This window comes from Panthera tigris (genome assembly GCF_018350195.1).
Source record: "Panthera tigris isolate Pti1 chromosome A3 unlocalized genomic scaffold, P.tigris_Pti1_mat1.1 chrA3_random_Un_scaffold_79, whole genome shotgun sequence".
Classification (NCBI taxonomy): domain Eukaryota; kingdom Metazoa; phylum Chordata; class Mammalia; order Carnivora; family Felidae; genus Panthera; species Panthera tigris.
Window position 1 is genome coordinate 84,089 of NW_024962150.1, and position 20,131 is coordinate 104,219.

At 44.6% G+C, this 20,131-nt stretch overlaps 1 protein-coding gene across 2 annotated transcripts; it reads right to left on the reverse strand.

Moving 5' to 3' along the window:
- Nucleotides 1-7,343: 7,343 nt before the first annotated feature.
- Nucleotides 7,344-16,676, reverse strand: LOC122236198 (ral guanine nucleotide dissociation stimulator-like). Of its 2 annotated transcripts, none has more exons than XM_042977090.1 (13): nt 16,449-16,676; nt 15,875-15,982; nt 14,229-14,416; nt 12,699-12,892; nt 12,174-12,550; nt 11,169-11,384; nt 10,684-10,787; nt 10,112-10,181; nt 9,423-9,491; nt 8,910-8,984; nt 8,295-8,327; nt 7,819-7,940; nt 7,344-7,614 (listed from the first exon to the last, which is right to left on the reverse strand). In XM_042977090.1, exons 1-13 carry the CDS (start codon nt 16,632-16,634, stop codon nt 7,578-7,580), a joined length of 1,779 nt encoding a protein of 592 aa, XP_042833024.1. In that variant the 5' UTR covers nt 16,635-16,676; the 3' UTR covers nt 7,344-7,577. The 2 variants fall into 2 exon arrangements, with proteins under 2 accessions (XP_042833024.1, XP_042833025.1); XM_042977091.1 differs by having other exon boundaries at nt 16,439-16,527.
- Nucleotides 16,677-20,131: the final 3,455 nt, after the last annotated feature.

Genomic DNA, 20,131 nt, shown 5'->3' on the forward strand with positions numbered 1-20,131 from the left:
CTCTAGTGGTATTTTCACCCTCCACCCGGTGCGCTTTGTTACTTGGAGTAGCCTTGTAAAGGAAAACAGATAGACAAACAGGAGACAAAAACACGCAAGCAAACAAATAAGAGAAACAAAGAAAGCTAAAAAACTGAAAACTAAAACAAAAATCCCACAAACACCAACTGCAAGTAAAGAACATGGTGGAGGCAGTCCTGATGGGAGAGCACAGACAAAGAGAAATGACAGGAGCAGGGATGAAGAAAAACATAAACATTGACTAGTCAGAGAAACTAAAAGTCTTAATCTAGAGGGAGAGAAAGGAAAATAAGGAAGGATGCAGGGAAGAAAAACCAAAATAAAGTTACCTAGACAGAGAAACTATATGGCTTGATTATTCCAGAGAGAGAGGAAGGAATGTAAAGAAGGAGGTGTAGAACATGTATCAAGAGCATGTATTAAATATATCCATTTAGACAAACCATAAACAAGACTAACCAGCCTAGAGGAGGGAAGAGATAAGGAGGAGAGATGGGGGTAGAATATATCTATATATCCAGAGGTGACCTAGAGTTAATCCAGGCAGTGCTGCAGCACTGGTCTGGGGGAGCTGTCCACAGTGTCTGTCCAGCTCCATTAGATACTCAGTTACCCAGTGTGAAGGGGTGTCATCCCTTGTAGTCTGGACCCACCTGCACTATGGGCCCTGGGACTGATCCCTGAGTCCCCACCTTGGTGGTGGTAGTGGAGGGGGAATGGCGATCCCCCAGTGTCTTCTTCACGGAGTTAGACCCAGTGGACTGTGTCATTCTCTCTGTGCCGTGGGTGCAGACGGGATGGTCCTTCTCACTCTGCCAACTCCCCTGACTCTGTGCTTGGCTAGGATTCAAAGTCCCACTCTGTACACTCTGGCACTGGGGAAGCGCCTCTTAGTGCGGTCCGATATGTGGTCCCGGCTGTCTTTGTCTGTGCTGGCACACTTCAGGGAGGACTGCCTTCTCCTACTGCAGACTGCACTGCCAACCTCGCTGCTGAGACCTGGGGGTGGCAGATGCAGGCAGCAGGCGGGCTTTGTCTTTTCCCACAGCACTCCAGGGAGGGGGATGCTTTGTCCCACTGTGTACTGCACCTTAGGCCAAGCCACTGAGCCCAGGGGTGGCAGACACAGGCTTTGTACTATCACACAGCCCTCCAGGGAGATGACCACTTTCTCCCACTGTGGACTGCATGCACCCTGACCTACCACCACACCCAGGGCTGGCTCCCCTACTCCCCAGGTGCAAGAACAGGGAGCCGGCCCCAGTCTGAAGAAAGCCCTGCAGTTAGAGATAGGATCCCTCTCAGTCTAAGTCTGAGGTCTTTCTCCTGCCCAGATATGGTCCTACACTTCCCTAGCTGCTCTTTCTCTTCCCTTTGTCTCTCCGCAGAAGGGGGTCCCTACCTTCCATACTCACATGGACTTTTTTTATTTCCCACAGTTTGCAATCACCCACCTATCTTTTCTCTGGTTTTCCCATTTTCTTCTTGGTAGATTCAGTCTCTTCATACCAGACTCTGGAGTTCAAAGTCCTTTGGCTTCAGCACCTCTTTGTTTGAGAGAGGTGGGAAGTATGGATCCCCCTACTTCTCTGCCATGTTGGCCCAAAGACTCATTTCAGATCAGAGGACATGTGCAGATTGAAAGTGAGAGGATAGAGAACATATATCATGGTAACAGACATCAAAAGAAAGCTGGAGTACCCATACTTATATCAGACAAACTAGATTTTAAGACAAAGCTTGTAACAAGACATTAATGAAGGCATCATATTATAATTAAGGGGTCTATCCATCACAAAGAGCTAACAGTTGTAAATATTTATGCCTCCAAAGTGGAGCACCCAAGTATATAATTCAGTCAATCACAGACATAAGCAAACTTATTGATAATAAGACTGTTATTGTGACTTCAGTACTCCAGTTACAACAATGGACAGATCATCTAGGCAGAAAATCAATAAGGAAAAAATGACACGTTGGACAAGATGGACTTAAAAGATATACTCAGAACTTTACATCCTAAAGTAGCAGAACACACATTATTCTTGATTGTACGTGGAGCATTCTCCAAAATAGATCACATACTGAGTCACAAAACAGCCCTCAACAGGTACAAAAAGATTGAGATAATACCATGCATATTTTCAGATCACAACACTATGAAACTTGAAACCAAACACAAGAAAAAATTTGGAAAACCGAAAATACATGGAAGTTAAAGAACATCCTACTAAAGAATGAATGGATCAACCAGGAAATTAAAGAAGATATTTTTAAAAATGTAAGCAAATGAAAACGAAAACAGGACAGTCCAAATCCTTTGGGATGCAGCAAAGGTAGTCCTAAAAGGAAAATACATTGCAATTCAGGCCTATCTCAAGAAGGAAGAAAGGTCCCAAATATACAACCTAACCTTACACATAAAGGAGCTAGAAAAACAGCAGCAAATAGAACCCAACACCAGCAGATAAGGGGAAATAGTAAAGATTAGAGCAGAAATAAACAGTATAGAATAAAAAAAAAACAGTAGAACGGATCAATGAAACTAAGATCTGTTGTGGTTTTTTTAAAGAAGAAACAAAATTGATAAATCCCTAGCCAGGAAAAAAAAAAAACCCAATAGATAAAATCATGAATGAAAGAGGAGAGATCACAACTAACACCACAGAAATGCAAACAATTAGACAATACCATGAAAAATTATATGCCAGCAAACTGACAATTTGGAGGAAATGGAAAAATTCCTAGACAACCACATACTACAAAAACCCAAATGGGAAGAAAAGAACATTTGAACAGACCCATAACCAATGAAGATGTTGAATCAGTTATCAAAAATCTCCAAACAAATAAGAATCCTGGGCCAAATGGATTCCCAGGGGAATTCTCCCAGGCATTTAAAAAATTAATCCTATTGTTTTCAAACTGTTCCAAAAAATAGAAATGGAATGAAAGCTTCCAAATGCATTCTATAAAGCTAGCATTACCTTGATTCCAAAAACAAAGACCCCACTAAAAAGGGGAAATTATAGCCCAATATCCATGATGAACCTGGATGCAAAAATTATCAACAAGATACTAGAAAGTTGATTTCAACAGTATATTAAATGAATTATTCACCATGATCAAGTAGGATTCATTGGGCTGCAGGGCTGGTTCAATATTTGCAAATCAATCAACGTGATACACCACACTAATAGAAGGAAGGATAAGTCATATGATCCTGACAATAGACGCAGAAAACGCACTTGACAAAATATGGCATTCTTCATTGATAAAAATCTGCAAAGTAGGGATAGAAGGAATATACCTCAAGATAGTAAAGGCCATATATGAAAGGCCCACAACTAATATCATCGTCAATGGGGAAAAACTGAGAGCTTTCCCCTGAGATCAGGAACATGACAGAGATGTCCACTCTCATTATTGTTGTTCAACATAGTGTTGGAAGTTCTAGCCTAAGCAATCAGGCAACATAATGAAATAAAAGGCATCCAACTGACAAAGAATAAGTCAAACTTTCGCTCTTCATGGATGATATGATACTGTACATGGATGACCCAAAATATGCCACACACACACACACACACACACACACACACAAAACCTGTTAGAGCTGGTACATGAATTCAGCAAAGACACAGTGTATGAAATCAATGTACAGAAATGGGTTACATTTGTATATACCAATAATGAAACAATAGCCCAAAGGTATATTAAGGAATCAATCCCATTTACAATTTCAAAAAAACCACAAGATATCTAGGAATCAACATAATGGAAGAGGTAAAAGATCTGTATGCTGAAAACTATAGAAGGCTTATGTAAGAAATTGAAGACAGAAGAAATGAAAAAAAAAATTCCATGCTCATGGATTGTAAGAACAAATATTGTTTAAAATGTCACAACTACCCAAAACAATTTACAACATTCAACACAATCCCTATCAAAATAGCATCAGCAATCCTCACAAGCTAGAAAAATCCTAAAATTTGTGTGGAACCACAAATGCCCCCTGAATAGCTGAAGTAATGTTAAAAAAGAAAACAAAAGCTGGAGGCATCAGAATCCTGGACTTTAATATGTTTACAAAGCTGTGTAGTATCATATCTCATGATATCAATAGAATAGAATAGAGAACCCATATGGACCCACATTATATGGCCCCCTAATTTGCAACAAGGAAAGAGCATATTTATTGTGTCTATATACTTAGGAAATGAGAACCCGCCCCCTCCTCCAATTCATTTTCCTTAACCCCCATTGCATCCCCCATTGGCCCTCTTCTCCCTCAGCATTGTGCTTTTACTTCCGACATTCTCCAGCAGTTATTGTCTCCATCCCCCTGATTTTGTAAATAATCAATATCAATTAATTTTTCCCTCTAAATGGTTAATCCATTTTCCCCATCCCCCCCCCAGTACCCCTCCCCCCCGTCCTCCATCATTTCTCCAGGCTTGTACCCCCCATCGTCAATGACACAGTTCTGGCATTCAATCCCAGCAAAGTTTTGGGGATCCCCCTGCACTGTTGGTGTAATAATGTGCCCACTCTGTCCAGTATGAAGATTCTATAAATAAACTCCCCTACTCCATTTTTTATTAAGTTTAGGATTCTGATTTGCATTTGGCACATGTTTGAGTTGATTATGATGTTATCAGAATCCAAATTTCATTTGATTAAGATTGTATGGTAAATGGCCCTGGTGGCTCAGTTGGTTAAACTCCCCTTTTGGCTCAGATCATGATTCACGGTTTGTTTGTAAGTTGGAGCTCAAGGGTCTGCTTTCAGAGCCTGGGGTCTCTCTTCTCTGCCCTTCCCCCCACTCTCTGTCTCTCAAAAACTAAACATTAAAACAAAAACAGACATACTGACACAAAAACAGGCACATAGATCAATAGAATAGAATAGAGAACCCATAAATGGACCCACATTATATGGCCAACTAATTTGCAACAAAGCAGGAAAGAGCATCCAATGGAAAAAAGACGATATCTTTATAAAGTGGTGCTGGGAGAACTGGACATCAAAATGCAGAAGAATGAACCCGAACCACTTCCAATTTACACAAAAATAAATTCAAAGTGCATGTGAGACATTAAACCATCACAATTGTACAGGAGAAAACAGGCAGCAACCTCTTTGACTTCAGTTGCAGCAACTTCTTACTTGACATGTCTCCAAAGGCAAGAGAAACAAAACAAAAAGTAACTATTGGGACCCCCATCAAGCAAGATAGAAAGCTTCTGCACAGCAAAGTAAATAATCAATAAAACTAAAAGGCAATTGAGGGATGGGAGAAGATATTTTCAAATGACATATAAGATAAATGATTAGTATCCAAAATCTATAAAACACCTACCAAACACAACACCCAAAAAACAAATAATCCGGTGAAGAAACTGGGCAAAAAAAAAAAAAAACATGAATAGACACTTTTCCAAAAGGCATCCAGATGGCAAACAGACACATGAATAATGATGCTCAACATCATTCCTCATCAGGGAAATACAAAACAAAACCACAATGAGATACAACCTCACACGTGTCATAATGGCAAAAATTGACAACTCAGGAAACAACAGATTTGGCAAAGATGTGGAGAATGGGGAACCCTATTGCACTGTTGGTGGTAATGAAAACTGGTGCAGTCACTCTGTAAAACAGTATGAAGATTCTTTAAAAAATTAAAAATAGAACTACCCTACACACTCAGCAATTTCACTATTAGGAAGTTATCCAAAGGATACAGGAGTGCTGATTTGAAAGGGCACAGGCACCCTGATGTTTATAGCAGAGCCATGAACAATATTCAAATTATGGAAAAAATCCAAATGTCCATGAACTCATCAACTGATGAATGGATTAAGAAGATGTACTAATGTAAAAATGGGCGCCTGGGTGGCTCAGTTGGTTAAACTCCCACTTTTGGCTCAGATCATGATCTCACGGTTTGTAAGTTGGAGCTCCACATCGGGCTCTGTCCTGACAATTCAGAGCCTGGGGTCTGCTTCATGTTCTGTGTCTCCCTCTCTCCCTCTGCCCTTCCCCCACTCACACTCTGTCTCTCAAAAATAAACATTAAAACAAAAAGATGTGGGACACACACACATACAGACACACACAATAGAATTCTACTTGGCAATGAAAAAGAATGAAGTATTGTCATTTGCAACAATATAGATGGAAATGGAGGGTATTATGTTAAGCAAAATAAGTCAGTCAGAGAAAGACAGATATTATATGATTTCACTCATATGTGGAATTTGAGAAACTTAACAGATGAACATAGGGGAAGGGAAGGAAAAATAAGATAAAAACAGAGAGGTAGGCAAACCATAAGAGACTCTTAAATACAAAGAACAAACTGAGGGTTAAGGGTGACAGTAGGTTTGAAGGTGAGTTAAATCAGTGATGGGCATTAAGGCAGGCACTTTTCAGGATGAGCACTGGGTATCAAATGTAAGAGATGATTCACTGGGTTTTACTCCTGAAACCAAGACTACACTGTATGTTAACTAATGTAAAAAAAAAGCTGCATAAGGAAATGCAGGAATGCTAGACATCCTAGCTCTTAGCATAGATGTTTATGGGACCATGTTCAGCAGCTGTGGCCATAAAAGTACATCACACATCTTTCCCCCAAATACAAAACAAGCAGAGGAGGGGATTCAGAGGTCATTGAAAGGGATCCCTGGAGGATTTAAATCTAGGTAAAGTGTTAACATGGAGCCCCTAGAGGAAGAATGAAAATGGAAAGTCCTGCCTGCCCTTAGTCAATTTGCAAATTACCTTCTCCTGTCCTTATCCTTTCCACATGTAGGGTTTGACCTCTTTACATGTTTTTGGCTAATGCAATTCCAGAGTTTGAACTAGAAAACTTAAAGTTTCAAATATTTGGTAAAAAAAAAAAAAAAAAACTCCAAAAGAAAAAACAACACCTCAATAAAAGAAGCAGGAAACAAACCTTTTCCTTTAAAGTGTAGAAAGCAGCCACTGTCCTGGGGCAGGTAGTAGTCCTGGAAATTGTTACACTTAAGGACATCTAATTTCAATGGTTGCTGCCATTCCTGTGAAAGTAACTTCAACCTCTAAATCTCAGTAATTCTGAGGGGCTGTCTCTTCTTTTTTACCCAAATTCATTATACTGAAATTAACCTGTTCTCTAAGAGGAATTTGGGAGGAGGGCTGGCTCTTCTCCTTCCTCCCACATACAATAGCTGATGACTCTGTAAGATTTCTTAGTTCAAGAAAGAATATGAGAGTCTGTACACCATTTAAGTTGCTGTAGGAAGTAATAGAACCAAACCAAACTCCTGGGCTATAAAAGAAAGAAGGCTTTAATATAATAATATTCAAATCTAGCTTTTACTATTTAAGATAAATATTGCCACTCCAAGTAGGTAAATAGATGGGAGGAAAAAGTGTCAAGGAGATGGGATTCATCACAGCAAGTGTCCAAGCTGCTGAGGAAAGGTTGCACTATCACTGGACATTCACTCAGTCCTGAGCTTGATTGTGGCCAATTCTTCTTGTTCTTGAGTTCCACTGGTCAGTTAGGATTGGGGCTCCAGCTGGCAGGACAGGATGTAGCTAAAGAGAGAATGACACCTGTGAGTCGACCAGGAGCTACAATTCAGGTGTCTCTCCCAGTGTTTTCCCAGTAGCTGGAATCTGGTGTTCCAGTGATCACCAGGAAACAAGGCTTGAGGCTGCCCAGGGAGCCATGGATGCAGGATCCCTAGAGTGGCCACCAGAAAGAGTCCACGCCTTTGCTCAGCTCCTGATGGGCCTCACCTCTCATCCTCACTGAGTCGCTCCACAGCCTGGAACCAGGCTCTAAACTGCTCCTTCGGTTCTAGAGTGTAGTTATCTGCAGCCACCTGGAGGAGCATGATCTCTTTCATTACTTCGTATTCCTAGGCCAAGAGAAGAACAGGATGCACACAGAGCCTGGGTGGGTTGAGCAGTGGGATAGGGGACCAGTCCTAGGTCTTTGCACATGTGGCAGCCTTCCTTCCCTGATAAATTCATCCAGTCTCAACCTGTTCGCAGAGGTGAGTATAAATAGCCCCTCCTCCTGCAGGAAGTTATCCCTGATGCCACTCCCCTGACTTCACTTACCAGATGGATGGGTCTTACACTTTTTCATTATCAAACTATTCCAGTAAATGTGTGATGGAGGGGATGAAGCCAAGAAATATTCTTCCCAGGGGCATCTCTGGTATCCACTCCCCTACACTTCCCTAATAGGAAGTGCCACAAATGCTCACCTTAGTTTTTTTCTTATGGTTGATCTCATCGCCCTAGAAAGCAAATAGCCAAAGTCCATCAGAAAGAGCCCCTTGTTATTGCTTGTTCCTTATACACATCCTTTCTCATGTTGTTCTCGTGCCAGGACACACTAGAAGACTGTCCATACACAGATAACAGGACTGGGATATAAGCCAGGCTCTGGGGTCCAGAGAAAGGAGGACATGGGGTGGACAGTCAAGCACCTTATAGCACAACCCTCTCTGATGACAGAAGGGGAGGCTGAAACCTCTGGGGGGAGGGGGCTGTTAGGCTATGTAAGTGCTTGCCGATGTGGAGGTGCCTGACTTTGCTCTCCCCCCATAAGCAGCCTGAGAGGGAGAGGCTGAGGTCAACTCAGACAAACTTCATGCAGCTTTGCATTCAGACAGTCTTGGGCACCAGGACCAGTGTCATAAGTGCAAACTCCCTTCACTCATCACTGAGATGAGAAACTCTAGCTCACAGGGGTAGCTGTGAAGCTCTCATGAGGGGAGGTTTGCCAAGTACTGAGGTCTCAGGACTCATTACAGGGGTTCTCCACTCCCAAACCTCAGGATTCTGGGCCCTCCTACACAATCTAGAGGTTCACTCACCTTCAGATAGTCCTCCATTGCAGTGTCCAGCATCACCATGTCAGTGAGGAAAGTGCCAAGGAAGGGGACAACACCCTGTGTCATTAGAGTAGGGGTGGGATGAGTCCCTGCTCTCAGGTGCACACAGGGACCCTCCCTTGAAAATGCTTCAGCCTCCTGGTCCACCCCAGGTTCTCACATGGAGCAGCCTAGGATCCCTAGCAGCCGCCTCTCAATTCCCCCTTACCCTCACCCTCCAAGGACATCAGACTTCTCCTAATCACCACCAGGGCCTGCTTTTAGAAAATCAAATTGTATGTAGTCCTAGGCCCCTCTCCACCCACAAATCCATTCTGCATCCAGCTGGATAGACCCTCCTCCCAGTCACTTTAAAATAAGAGTTTTGGAAGCTGTGGCAACAAGAGGAGGAGCTGGAGTAGAAAGGTCCACCTGTCTTGATCTGGAGGCCTCCAGCTGTCAGAGAGGAGCCCTTCTCCTCTCACTCTGGAGGCTCTATTCCCCAGGAACACTCACCTTCTTCTGCAGCCTTTTCTGGGCTCTCTGGCGGCTCATCATCAGGGTGGCCCATTTAGATGGCCGCTCCTGCAGGGGCAAGGACAAGTTCATTGAGACCATAATATCCTCAGTCCACTCCCCCCCCCCCACCATCTTTGACTTGAGACCCTGGACATCTGACCCAAGTCAGCTGGTACCAATGCTACATTATCCTTAAACATGCTGTGAGTGATTCTAGCACAATCTCAGCTCCAACATTCACTCCATGTGTGACCTTGAACTTGCAGCCTGGCCTTCCTGAGCTTGTTTTCTCATTGAGAAAAGTGAGAACACCACCTACATCACATGGTCTTCTGAGGACTCAGTGTCCTATTACTATCATTATTGTTTCCCTCCACCCATCCCAACCCCACTACTGAGCAGAGGGCTGTCCTCTGGGCTCTCAAGCTGTATACAGGTCCCCATCTGGACTAGCTGTTAATATGGAGAGACAGGGTGTCTATAGCATCTGGTTGAACAGCACCTTCTTGCTCCACCCCCAATGGAATCTTCACCCCAAACTGTAACCATATTCATACCAAAGGCTTCACCTCCCCAAGGAATGCTTCAGATCATTCCCCTACACAGCAGTCTTTCTTCATCCACTCAGGACCCTGTTCCCTCAGGCCCCACCCTCTCTCTTCCCAAACCTCCTCCTCCCATGATACCTTCAGGAACAGTTCCCTTCTCTGTGGGTTATCTTCAGTGCACAGCTTTTTAAATTTTTGAAAGCTCTTCCTGAATAGAGGAAAAAATGGCAGAAAAAATTATAGGAATCATGTGGCTTGAATGTAAGTCCCTCTTATTTGAGTACTCCAAAAAGTCAAACTGCCAGTATTAGGGTTTTCTCTGGATTCCTCTGAGAACTAAGGTGTTTGTAGGACATGGAGGGAGCTCTCATGTGAGTCATCCAGTGCCACCATTTCCATATTAATTGAGCAACTCTGTTTCAGTCAGGTGTGGTTTCAATTGGGCAGAGAGTTTTGTTGCTGTAAAGTAAGCGCTTGATAATATTTAATTTGGGTCAACTCAGTGCGTGATATTTAAGAAAAAATATTTCTGTAGCTGGAGTCAGGGTGGACTATTCTCCAGGGTGGGTTATAGACCTGTACACCAGCCCAGGTTCTATTGCCAGGGTTTGCTGCCTCCCAGGAGGGTCCCAGTTACTGAGGGGGAAAAGATGTGCATATGGGAAATCCCTCATCCACCCTGATCCTTCTATGGAGAGAGGCATACTCACCTGGAAACTTTCTCCCATGTCTTCTTCAGAGAGTAAATTGAGGCACTCTGCAGAGCAGAGAGGATGGCATGCAGTGAAGAGTAGTTCCGCATGATTTGACAGGCCTGGGGAGGGAAGAGAATGAGTGGTCATGTGGGTAGCAGGAGTCCTATTTGCTCTAAAGTATCAGTCTCCCTCAGTTTAAATTTTCCCTCCAAGATGACAGATATCCAGGTGCCTGCAGAAGGGCACATATAAGACCCAAAGAGTAACACTGCTGGGGAGAGGGAAGATTTTAGCTCATTCCAAGGAAGGAGCCAGGTAGGAACTGAGCGTTCCACCATTGGGACATGCAAGTAAAGGTCAGCATGTCCCTGGAGGGAAGAGCCTAGGGACTGTGCAGACCCTAGGGCTTAGACTAGGGACTCCAACCCTGAGAATTGATAAAGGAAATATCAGTTTCCAAGGCTCAGAAGAGTGACTCATCTTGGCCTCCCATAAAATACCTTGGCCACCTTTATCCAGTGCTCCACCACCATGGCCCTGTCCTGGGCTATCATTCTTGGGTTTCCAAGGCAGGTGGTGATGACACAGTTGACCACACTGTTAAATTGGGTGACGGTAGCACAGACTGTGGGTGCCAGGTGCTCATTACCAGGCTTATTCCGCTTGGACCAGATGGAGCCCAGGCACTGATGAGGCAGCACCTTCTTGAACAGCTCCTAGAGAATGGGGTGGGGAGGGTAGGAGTGTTCAGCCAGCCATTTCACATTCAGGATTAGTGTCCTAGGTAGGAGGTTACCAGGTCAGAGCTTTAGTTCCTGAAGCTGAGAATGTGGCCTGAGCCTGATTGGAATCCCTGGATTTCATTCCATTCTATTTTCACTGAGGGAGTCAAGTACAGGAAGACCTAGGAGTGAATACTGGCAGGGAAGGAAGGAGAGAATTTGTACCCTGGTCATCCTTGCTAACCCCAGCCTCTAGATGACAGTTCAATGTGACTCCTCACAAGGGGGCATTTTCCACTCCACCTGTTTTTCCCTTTGGTCCTACTCTCCTTTCGATGCACATTCCCCCATGACAGTTACAACCATAGGTTTCTCTGTTTCCCCTTGTAGTTATGTACATGTCAGATGCCTAATAAGTGCACAGGGTGTTAAGACTCCAAGGAAGATGGGTGGGTGACCCATGGACTTGACTGCACCCAGTGAGCTGTCTTCCTCCACCTGAAGGACCAGGGCCTACCCATTTTTCTAGCTGTTCTATCTCATTTAATCTACACAGTAACTCTGCATCAATTCTTATCAGTGCCTATCTCTACAGTTTGCAGCTGGACAGTGAAAGCTTGATTTAAGGACCTTGGCAGGGTAACATGGTTGATAAGTGGTCGAGCTGAAATTTGGACCCGGACTATAGTAGTCCACATCAGGGAAAGGCAGGTCTGGGTTAGCTGACGGCAAAAATGTAGAAAGTGCCCTGCCCTGTCCTGCCCTGAGAGCCCAGCTTCTTACCGCATCTATGTACGTTAGCTGCTCTGCCACCAGCTTGGGAGGGAAGTCCATGAGGCTGGGCTTCTCCTCATTCAGCTGGTTCTTTGGGGTCACATGCCCGTGGCAGGAAGGCTCTGGCGCTGGAGTTGGCTCTGTCTCTATTTTTAGAGCTGGAGTTAAAATTCTAAGTAAAGCTGATGATTGAGCTGATTGTAGCTGTGGACCTGGCACATATGCTGAAGAAGATGTTAGCACTTGTTCCAGTTCTGGAACAGCTGATGGAGGTGATGCTGGCTCTGACGCTTGAGGTGATGGTTGAAACATAACTGGCGCTGTCTCTAGTTCCATAGTAGACCCCTTTTCTGGCTCTGCAACTGGAAGGAGCCCTGGGGCTGGCACTGGACCAGGATAAAGAGAAAGGTTCATCCACATAACTGACTTTCCAGGTGCCTTCCCAAAAACAGGACAGGTACCATTGCTTTCAAAACAATATTCAGCCCATGAACCCCACCCCAGTTAGTCTTCCCAGATTTTAATCCCCTTTACCATCTGACTCTGCCTCAGTGGGCTCCAGAGTTTCCTGATGCACCAGGATAAGGGCGGTGTGGTTCTTCAGGTTCCAGTCATGCAGCTTCATATCCACATAGGCTGTCTTTACTTTGAAACTGGTAAAATTCAGAGACTGCCAGGTATCCTGAAATTTCTGGTCAGGCCATGTACTCAAGATGGGAGAGAGGGTGCTGGGTAGAGTCATGTGTGGAGAAGCATCAGAGGCCTGGCCTTTTATTCCACACTGTACTCCCACAGCATCATTATTTCTCTATGGATCCCAGAGGATGGCCCAGCCCACTTCCAACCCCGCCTTTGCAGTGGAAGGCCTAGTCATCCAGAAAACCTGTGTGAGTCTGGTTTTTTCACTGATACTCTTCTCACCACGGCCTTGGGCATAGTCAATGCCATCCTCAGTAAAGACCAGTAATAGGGCTTACGTTTGAGGCCGATTTATGAGCAGTCTTCTCACTACACCTTCTGTTCTTGGCCCTAGTTGCTGTGGTAAGCAGAGGTAGATATGGAGAGAAGCAGGCAGAGCCAGATAGAACAGTAGAAGGGATGGGTCTCTTAGGCACCAACTGAACCCAGACTGTGCTTTGCTTCCCAGTTTTGGGGCCCCATCCACAGCTCTCTTTGACTCATTTGCTTCTTCACAGGAAGCCCCCAAACATAAGCCCTCCTATGGAAATCAAGAGATCTGTGAGTTCCATGGTTCTGAAAGTCCTCCTCCAGCCACAACCCCTAAAGTCTCTTATGCTGCTCTGTGGATGCAGGAGGCCCTCCTACTGAACCTGAAGACCTGAACATGAGTATGTTTACTTGGTCTTGTAGTCTGTCATAATGGTCAAATAAGGGACAATCCTTTCATACCCAGAGGACGCCATGAAAATGTCACATATAATGAACCAAGGACATGAGTGTAGAGTGATTGCCTACTCTCTGACTAGAATTGACACCAAGGCATTGTGTCTACTTTATTCACTGAATTATCTTAGTGACTAGAAAAGTGCCTGCATTACTAGGTGATTAACATATACTGTTGATTGAATTAACCCAACCAGTACTTTTCAGATAACTGTGTGGGCCATGGGTGCCTCTGCCTGTCCCCCAGCAAGCCCTAGTCTGGCCATATAAAGGAAAAATACCAAGCCCAGCTAGATAGAATCTCAGAAGTCCTTTGCAAACAGGACAACTTCTGCTTTCCATGTCCTTTTCTAAATTCAGAAGTGCCACAGGCCTGCGAGGGTTGAGGTTGAGAGCTTCTTCACTGGAGAGAGAGAGAACTATTAAACCTAAAGATACTCAGCATGTCCAGCAGCCCTTTCTACAGAGTCAGGCACCAGATAAGCCCATGCCATGTTTTCTCCCATAGTTTACTACAGTTGACACTGTGAGGTTCATCCTCTTACCACCGCACTCCCAGAAGAGGAAAGTGAAGCTCATAGAGGTGCAGTGACATTCCCAAGATACACAAGTAGTAAATGGGAGGCTCCCCCCTGTGCTGTGTATGAGGCAAGCACTCACCTTTTGAACTGCTGTCCCAGGACTAATTGGGCCATGGGGAACACCTGGTATATGCAGAAAATGGTTGTGATGTTTGAGATGTTTCTATCCTGGAAAGGTGATTGTAGCAGGGACTGTAAAAAATTTTCCATTGTGCCTTCCTTGAGCTTCAGCATTGTACAGGCCTCATCCAGGGACAGGGTTGATTCCTTTTAACACCGGGTAGACAAGGAGGGGCATGTAGTCAGCTTCAATACCATGAACTACCAGGAAGATCAGGGTCTGGTTCTCAGACCAAAGACCCCCATCCCTTTGGGAACTTGTGAAAGAGAAGGGACTCGGGTGCCCACACAGAATAAGGTTCTAGGCTTAAAATTGCAATTGGTTTTATGGGGGAAATGATAAACCATTGGTAACTTCCAAGCATTCTCTTAGCTGAGCAACAATAGCACTTCTTTTAATAGCCTATATTAAGAGCATTATGCCAGTGAGTCATCAGTAAACATCCCTACTGTAGATATGAGAAAACAGAGGGTTAGAATTTCGAATGCTGCTCAAGATCATATAGGTTAGTCCTGAGAATTGTCAAAAGCATGGGCTGCATTTCCTCTAAGCTAATGAGGCTTGGTCTGTTCCTGATAGGGAGAAAGTTTCTGGGGGAAACCACCTTCTTCAGCAGGCCCCAGGGAGCCAGTCAATTGTAGTCTGGGTTCCAGGCTTACCCTGATCATCTCTGGGTCCCGAGAAAGGACATGAATCTGGACCTGTTCTCACCCTATACCAGCACTTGATGTTGTTGCTGGACTGATGCACCTGCTGCTTGTCAAGGGAGATGGAATTTAATCCTTAGAGCAGCTCATCAAAGATTTCCTGGGTGAAACTCTTAAAAGACAGAGGCAGGTATCTCAGCCAGGAGGCATCAAAGTCCTTCCACCCAATTAGTGCTTCCATGTTATGGCAGATCTAGCAACCTAAAACATTCTTTTAGGACACTTAAGATTTTCCCTGCATCACTGTTGACATGAAAACAGAATTGAATCCTGTCAAGTTCCAACAGACTTGAAAGGCTGAAACAGTGGCACACAACCTCCTTTATGGAATATTATGAAGACATATAAGAACACAGCTCATGACTTGGTGGGCCTACAATAATTTAATGTGTTCTGAGAGACAAGACATTACAGAAACATATAGAATGGCTTCATCCCACCCTTAATTTTGTGTTAAATCACCCTGTTTTGTGTGATGATATGTAAGGGCTTGGAGAAGTTCTGCAAGGACAGTGGAGCTGAGTGCTACCCAGGATATCTGGGGCAAGTAGGTAAAATAATAAAACAGCAGTAAAATGCAAAGATACTCATGGCCTCATGAAAAGTAAAAAATAAATAAATAAATAAAAATGATTAATTAAAAACATTAAATATGTTCTCTATCAAAATATAAAAAATAAAATACATACACAATACATGCATTCTCTACCATTCCAACATATGTAAAGAGTGTCCTCCTACCTTACCACATAGCTGGTGGCAGAGGTTTGGATATTCAGATTATTTTGTGGTTGGGCCTGTGGGACGCTCATGTGGAAATACAATGTGAGGGCCTCAGGTTTGGCCCCATATTTATGTGCAGGCCCTGGGTGTGAAAAACCCTCTTCCCATTCTTACCTCAGAGCAGCGCTGATTCTTGGTATCCTTCTGCACCTGACACTTATCTAGGGCGCTGCCGTAGTTGAAGCCATGGACCAGCTCCTCAAAGATATCTTGGGTGAAGCTCTGCAAGTACAGTGCCCCGTAGTCGGGCCAAGAGACCTTAGGGTCCTCCCTGGACATTGCCACAAGGGGACATCCCCATTAGAAATTGTGTTCTCTACAGTACAGGCTAAGAGGGGAAGCTGTAAAGACATCCAGCAAGGAGGAAACCAGAAGAAACTCTAGGGCTCGTAATTAACATATAGGTAGTTGAACTTGGTCCCCAGCAATTATCGTCTCCTGCCTGCCAAGACCTGGGGTATGAACATGAGAGATGTGCTAGGCTTTCAACACCTGACATCTTGCTTCTGCTCATGAAGGGCATAGCCCTCGTCCTCTGTCCCCTCCCCTGATCTCTCTCTCTCTCTCTCTCACACACACACACACACACACACACACACACGAGGGGCAAGAGGTGTAGGCCTGCTCTGGGCAGGATCAGAGTTGTGGCATGCTCTCCAGTGGGCTGCCCTGAGCTACCTTGTGTTACCTGTGAGCGCCTCCTGCCAAATGACCAACAGCTTCGGAGATGAGGGCTGAGCTGATGTCTACAGTGACATAAAGGTTTCTCACTCTGGGCTTTCTTAAGCCCACATATCCTGAAAATGGGGATACAGCAACAGAACATTTTGTTCTCTAGAGTGACTCTGGGCAAGTGAGCTGGAAAGCAGGCCATCTCTAGAATGTGGGCACCTGGTTACCAGAGTTCTAAGTTCTGTTGAAGCCTATCACCAAGGAAGTGAAGTCACTTTTTCAAGATTCCAGTACCTGGGGCCCTTCTTTAAATGAGACCTATCTAGAACCCCTTATTGATAGTTGACTGCTTATCTTTCTCCTCCAATGTCATCTCCTTAACTGTAAACAATGAGTCAAAAATGCCATAGCCACAACTCCCTGGAAATGCAAGTAGGGTTCTAATTTTGAGGATACAGAACTGAATTCAGCTTTTTTTCTTTGTTTTACCAGTTATATGTCCTAACTCAATGTGTCTCTCAAGTATTCCATAGTTTCCTAATGTGCATGTTGGGATCAGGCTAGAATATACTTCCTAGGAGCCTCATCGGGTGTAAATGGATAATATATGGATAATATTTATAATATGTGTGGGCTGGGGCACCTGGGTGGCTCAGTCGGTTAAGCGTCCGACTTCGGCTCAGGTCACAATCTCGCGGTCTGTGGGTTCGAGCCCCGCGTCGGGCTCCGGGCTGATGGCTCAGAGCCTGGAGCCTGCTTCCGATTCTGTGTCTCCCTCTCTCTCTGACCCTCCCCCGTTCATGCTCTGTCTCTCTCTGTCTCAAAAATAAATAAACTTAAAAAAAAATTTAATATGTGTGGGCTGTTGTCCAGTGTATCTGAGGCCCAAAATCAAGTATGGAAGAATTAAAAAAAGGGGCGGGATGTGGCATGGAGTACTATTCAAAAGAGACATCAGTGTAGTAATGGAACAGCCACTCTTCCTCTTGGCCTTATTTTAATACGGGTCCCATGATGGGGTAGAATGGTAGTAAAACCAGTTGTTTCCTGTTGTATTTAGAATGAGACTCAGTTGTCTCATTTCAATCTATGAGGGGGCAGCCTTCACAATGGCTCCCCATGCTGACTTGTGGTATATTGTTTTGTAACTCCTAAGTGGCTAGCGACTGGTTTCTGACCGATAGGATACAGCCAATGTGATGGAAAGTCATGTCTAAGTTTCAATTTCAAATAGTCTTTCACTTCCTAGTTACTTCCTCTCATGTACCATTTCTCTCCTCTTTCCCTTTCCCTTTTTCTTTATCCCTTTTTTCTTTACCTTTCTTTAACCAAAAATCAAGTAGTGTTTTGAGCTGCCATTATATAGAGGCTCACATGGCAGAGAACTGAGGCAGTGTCCAGGCTGAAAGACACATAGGAACCCAGGCTCTGAGTCCAAATGGCATCCTGAATCATATGAGTCAACTTGGGAGAAAATATTCTTCCAATCTAGCCTCAGTTGAGGCCACAGCTGCAGCTTCTGACATACCCTGAGGCTGGGGAACCAAGTTAATATGTGCCTGGTTTCCTCATCCACAAAAAATTGTGAGGTATTAAATATATGTGTTTTACAGTGCAAGGTATTGGGACAATGCAGTAACAGAAGAGCAACAGATAACTTTCTACCAGGCCTCAGCACTTCTCCCTGCCCCTCCTCCCTCCCCTTTGCTCTCCTCCTAGTTTCCCTCCAGCCACACTGGCTGCCTTTTTCACCTCCTCTGGACAAACTGGCTTCTGTTAGTGAGTGTCTGAAGCAGTGGTAGCTTCTTCCTGACACACTGCACGATGACTTGTTCAAGTCTAGCTCCCTTTTGTCATTCTGTTCTCAGCAATGTCATCCCCAGTGAGGCCTTTCATACCTTCCTACCCAATGACTCTCCAGCCTTCATTCATAGCACACATCATTTGCTTTTTTCTTTCACATGCCTTTGCTTTTGTGCTATTGCCTATCTCTAGACTTGAGTTCCTGGAAGGCAGGTAGCTCTTGGTATTTTCAGCTCCACACATGGGCCCAACAAGGTACCTGGCATCAGGTTAAAAGCTTAGTGCATAGTTAATAAATAAATGACAAGGTCTTGGAGCCCATCTCCCCTTTTAACCACCTACACTGAAGAGAGAAATACTGCTAACAGTTTCAAGTTGTTTCTGGGCAGGAGGACAACCACAATGGCCTGTACATGACTTTTCATGCTCCAGTTCCTCCAGCAGAACACCCTAGGTATCATGGAAGAAGACTTCTTGAATTCTGTTCTCCAGCTCTAGCATTATAGCCCCAAGCAGGCATACCACGGAAAAAAGGGATACCTTTATTTGGGTATCCTCAAGGCAGTGGCTTTCCAGAGTCACGTGGGCAAAAGAACAGGACCTTCAGCTTCCAAAGCAAAGGATTTCAGATGCCTCCTCCTACTCTTTTTTCTGTCCACTCCCATGGTGTCCTCTTTACTAATACATCACCCTCACCTCAGCCAGAAGAGTGATTCTGCACCCACCATTGCATATCCAATTAGGACCCTGAAGGTTCAGTGCAGACTGGTCTTGTCCATGGACCCCAGATGCAGTGTACAGTGCTCTGGCATTTTCCCAGAGAATATAAACAAAGACAAACAGGTGCATAAAAAGGTGCCTGATGTAGCTAACCATCAGAAAGATGCAAACCAAGGTCACATTGATATATCACATCACATCAATTTGAATAGCTATCATAAAAAAGACAAGGGATAAATGCTAGTGAAGATGTGGGGAAAAGGGAACCTTTGTCCACTATTGGGGGGATAGAAAGTTGGTACACTCACTATGGAAAATAGTATGGAGATTTCTCAAGAAATTAAAAATAGAACATAATCTAGCAATTCCACTTCTGGGAACACATCCATAGCAAACAAAACAATATGTCCAAGAAATCTCTGCATCTCCATGTTCAGAAGGCATTATTTTCAACAGTCAAGACACAGAAAAGTTTTTGAAATTTGAAGCCAAATGACTTTGAGTCTGGGAGGAAAAGAGACTAAGCTGCTACCAGGGAGACACCGGGACAACCTGAGGGGCCATAGGTGGGTGATTGTGGACTGGGAGAGATACAATGGGCCACGCTGGCACAGAGGGAAGGGATCCCCTTCTGTGGAGAGACAAGGGGAAGAGAAAGAGAGTCTGGGGAAGCTTAAGGCTGTATGTGGACAAGAGATAAACCTCCGATTGGGACAGAGAGGGATCCCATCTCTAACTGTGGGACTTTCTCCAGACTGGAGCTGGCTGCCCTGTTCACACACCTGGGGAGGAGGGGAGCCAACCCCAGGCTTAGTGGCTAGGTCAGGACGCTGTCTGCAGTAGGAGAAAGCGGTCCCCTTCCTGAAGGGCTGCAGGATAAGACAAAACCAGCTGGGACCACATATTGGGTGGCATGGAGAGACACTTCCCCAGTATCAGGGTGCACAGAGAGGGGGGTTTGAATCCTAGCCAAGCACTGGGGCACGGGAGTTGGTGGAGTGAGGCAGACTGCGTCCTCTGCACCCATAGCACAGTGAGAACAGCTTGAACAGAGTGATTTGGGACACCAAGTCTGTGGAGAAGAGACTGCGGGGTGGTCGTCATTTTTCTTCCCACCACCAGCAACATGGGGCCTCAGAGATCAGTTCACAGAGTCCACAGTGGAAGTGGGACCCA

Bases quoted from the DNA above. Each gene is read 5' to 3' on its own strand.
- LOC122236198 (XM_042977090.1), bottom strand. From the start codon at position 16,634: ATGGCCTGCTTTCCAGCTCACTTGCCCAGAGTCACTCTAGAGAACAAA. The intron at 11,385-12,173 runs GTAAGAAGCTGG...CCCATTCTCTAG, and splicing joins AGCTAACGTACATAGATGCG to GAGCTGTTCAAGAAGGTGCT. The intron at 10,182-10,683 runs GTGAGTATGCCT...TCCTCTATTCAG, and splicing joins ACATGGGAGAAAGTTTCCAG to GAAGAGCTTTCAAAAATTTA.